The sequence below is a fragment of the Contarinia nasturtii genome, unplaced genomic scaffold (assembly GCF_009176525.2).
Source record: "Contarinia nasturtii isolate CC-2019 unplaced genomic scaffold, AAFC_CNas_1.1 Cnas_scaffold_1078, whole genome shotgun sequence".
Lineage (NCBI taxonomy): Eukaryota > Metazoa > Arthropoda > Insecta > Diptera > Cecidomyiidae > Contarinia > Contarinia nasturtii.
In genome coordinates, this window is record NW_022198423.1 from 1 (window position 1) to 4,010 (window position 4,010).

Consider the following 4,010-nt stretch of genomic DNA (forward strand, 5'->3'; position numbering starts at 1 on the left):
CAAATAGTTTTCGAAGTGAGCATCACATTTCCGGCGTTTTAAACTATGATGATTAAAATGATCTGAACGATTAAGTGCAGATGAAAATCTTCTTCGATTATTCTAAAAAAGAAATGGTATGCTAAAAGTTAAACGAAAAAAAAAAAACTGAAAATAAAATCGAAATTTAGACGAAATCTTACACAAGAACCATAATTCAAATCATAATGTCGTTGAGAGAAAAAAAGATTAGTGTTTCGCTCGTTGAATTGAGCTTAATAATTGTGTTCAACTATCCATAGAACACCGCTTTAACATAATGCTGAAGATAGAGAGAAAACCCTTGAAGTCACAAACTGAATTGATTCAAACTGTGTGGTAAATTAACGAATTGCACAACCCACAATTTCGGCCAAAGAAAGATTTTGAAGAACTTTTTTTTCTTTATCCCCTTCTGTTTGTTACTCTCTTTCTTTCTTTCTCTCTCTTTTAGTCATCCCAATAAATTCTTATATACAACGAAATAGATAATAGCTCTCATGTTTACTGTAAAAAACATACACAAAACTTTGAGAAATCAAACTTACTTGATCTGGGAATAAAAAGAAACATTTCTTTGGCATAAAGAAATGTCGTAGGTACGTTGGTTGAGTTGAGTTCAAAATAAAGTATAACAAGTAAAAAAAAAAACTCATATTTTTGATTGAATTTCTTGTTCCAATCATGACGGCGTACTTGTGCTACCTCATCGTTGATACGCCGTATGATGTGAAAACAGTTACACCGTACTGCTTAAATTAAATCAAAGGTATGCAAAGTCAATGACACTTTTATGCGGCCGCTAATACGCCATTATAACTATTTTGTACAATGATTTTTTTACTTTTTCGTTTCGTTAAATCCGTAATGTATATACACGACCAATTGGGAGAACAAAGATCGTGCAATATTTGAAGCAAAACTCAACGATCCATAATGTGATTGCGGTGGTTTGCGGCTTCTGTAACTCATCAAATTAACGAACAAAAATCACTCACATGCAAGCACAGCATACACATGTCGATTTTTCTGTTTTATCATTGGTTTTATGTTTGGCTTGAATTTGAACTGTAAAATTTTGCTAGCCGTACATAATATGGTATAGGTGTGTATACGCATTACATCTTAAATCAGGTAATAACGTTCTATTGACTACCGTGTCAATAAAATTGCTCACCAAATAAATTGAAAAAGGTGTAAAAGGATGATGATAACATCATCAAGAGTTGCAAACACCAGGAAGTTTTAACCAAAAAATACAACCAATGCGGTATTGGTCTGAGAAATTTTGTTGCGATTTCCATCTTCAAATCTAAATTGGTATCGACACCAATTTGCTTTAAAATAATTTCAAAAGGATAAACAAAGAACATTCGAGTATTGTTTCGCCTATTTGAATAAATTAAACGCAAATTTCAAATAAAACGACGTTTTTTCTTAATGACAAGCACCAACTCAAAAATTTCAATGCAATGTCTCTGTTTTGAAATTGGTGCTAAAATGATGGCAAATTTTTTCATGTTTTTCTTTGTTGTTGCTGCTTTTATTTCTGTGTTCGGCCAGTATGTAATTTCGTTTTTTCGGTTGGAAAATGTGTTTCGTCTTTTGTGTTGTGTCATTAGTTGAAAAATACATCGTCATCTTCCCAAGACTAATAAGAACTCATTGTTTTTCAAGAGCAAAAAACGGCCGTCTAAAAAATGTACATTTAAAATGTTTAATTAGTTTATCGACGGCGGCGCGACTAGAAGGAGAAGGCGGTGTCGGAAATTCGTCACTTAAGCATAATTATTGTTTATCTTTCGACGATAGATCAAGTCTTTATTCCGCATGTAGGGAAGTCAGTCGGTCAAAGCATGAAAAAAACTACAATGAAAAAAATAGCACACAAAGAGTGTGCACAGATATACTGCATAGCAGACAACGTTTCGGATTTAGCGCTAACAAGCAACGAGCTACAAAGCCAACCAAATTGTGCGAAACCAAAATAATATTTAATCATTATGTTTTTGAGTCCAATGTCAATGTAAAACCACCGCTTAATTTTTATATGTAACTTTTATAAGCTATTTTTAATGATGTTCGCACCTCTATGTCGCATATTTGATGAATGTGAATATGCTTGAACATTTCAATAATCATTTATTGTATCCAATTTTGTATTGATGCGATATTTGCTTTTTTTGTTGTTTTTTTAATTCATTTTTGGCTAAATTTTATCATTGCAATTTACACGTCGCAACTATTAATTAAAATTTAATTTGATTCGACGGCCATCCATCGATAATTTGATTGAATACCGAATCGAAATGTTAATTGAATTGATAGTGTGTTAATTGATAATTAAATTATGCTGCTCTTGCGATAGCTTTGAATTGACATTTTATTATTTGGTGCAACCAAGTTCAACGGCGAAAAAAACGCATTTGTTTTTAGTTTTTCCATTTTTTTGTGATATTTTCGTTCGTTTTTATAAATTATTTTAACTTCTACGACACTTTTTTTTGTATGAATTTTAAATGAAATTTTCGGAGGCTTATTCTTATATGGCTTTTGGTGCTTCTTCGTCTTTCTCCACAGATTTTTGTGTGGTTTCCTTCCAATTTCAGGACAAACATCTTTCACTTTCGATCTCTAAGTTAACGTCTTTATTCTACATCTTTTTCTTCAGGTTTTTGAGTGGTTTTCATTTGTTCTTCCAATTTCTTAGCACGAGCTTCTCTTAGTTTTTTTTGTTTCACAAGCCATGGGTCAACCCTTTTTGAGAAAAAAAAATGAAAATCGAATTGTTTATTAATTGACATTTCAATGTTTCATTAAATAAAAAAAAAACTTCATTTTAAAAGCTAATCGACCAAATAAATCAGATCCGCAAATTTTCTTTTGATAAAAAACAACATAGTCCCAATAAAATTGGCCAAAACGAACACATTGTCTTGAGATTGTTCGCGAACATTTTCGATAGTTGGAAATATAGAATATAGAAGATATTTTAATGGGTGTTAATCAGTCTGTGATGTGTTTTATCAAAAATTTAAACTGGATGCTGTGTAAAAAAAATGTTTTGCAAAGATTTCGCAAATATATTACCAAGGTTTTGCTGTCGCTGACCAAGCCAAAGCACGAGCAATAGCTGGCGGTATTGTTGGGATGTGGTCTCCAACCTATATTATTTAAACAATTCATTTAAACGTTCGATAAAAACATGAAATATTCTCTATTTTGTCTATATACATACAGGTCTATAGCCATTTTCATCGGCCGTGTAGGTAATAGAATAGGTTTTTCCCTCATCGTCTTTGTATGAGTATGATCCTTTCACACTTTCGCCCATTTGTGTTTCTTCTTCTTCGCCATCATCATTTTTTATGGACATTTTTTTCAATTCACCTTGTTGCTCGACAACTGTACCGTCTTCTGATTCGTAGCTGAAATAATTATAAACAACACATTCATTTTTATTGAAAATGACTTTGATTTATGATCATCATATTAAATCGAAATTGTTCTTACTTGTATCTATATTTGCCATCCTCTGCAAGTTCTGATTCGAGTTTAACAATTCGGATATCAGCATATCTACTTTTAGGACGATCCCCTGGAATTGGCACAACACCAGGTATCTTTACTTTTCGTGTTTGTGGTGAGGAACTTTCCTCAGGTTTCTCCTCTCCTTCAGCCTCTACAGTTGATGCATTGTTACGCCCTTCATTTTTCTCACCAGATTCATTCTTTTCGAGTGGTTTCTCTGTCGTTGTTTTTTCAGGTGCACTTTCGACTGGTGTTCCTGTTGTCATTTCAGTTTCCATTTTAGCTTCTTCACTTGGTTTTTTCTCATCTTCGGCAAGTGATTTTACTGCGACTTTGTCAGCTGGTTCTTCAGGTGCACTTTCGACTGGTGTAACTGTTGTCACTTCATTTTCTTTTTTGGCTTCTTCACTTGGTTTTTTCTCATCTTCGGCAAGTGATTTTATCGCGACTTTGTCAGCTGG

The 4,010-nt window shown here is 33.0% G+C and overlaps 1 protein-coding gene across 1 annotated transcript; it reads right to left on the reverse strand.

Annotated features, from left to right (window-relative positions):
- Nucleotides 1–2,377: 2,377 nt before the first annotated feature.
- Nucleotides 2,378–4,004, reverse strand: LOC116344583 (endocuticle structural glycoprotein SgAbd-1-like). The gene is made up of 4 exons (XM_031773181.1): nt 3,532–4,004; nt 3,257–3,446; nt 3,109–3,182; nt 2,378–2,775 (listed from the first exon to the last, which is right to left on the reverse strand). Exons 1-4 carry the CDS (start codon nt 3,825–3,827, stop codon nt 2,667–2,669), a joined length of 669 nt encoding a protein of 222 aa, XP_031629041.1. The 5' UTR covers nt 3,828–4,004; the 3' UTR covers nt 2,378–2,666.
- Nucleotides 4,005–4,010: the final 6 nt, after the last annotated feature.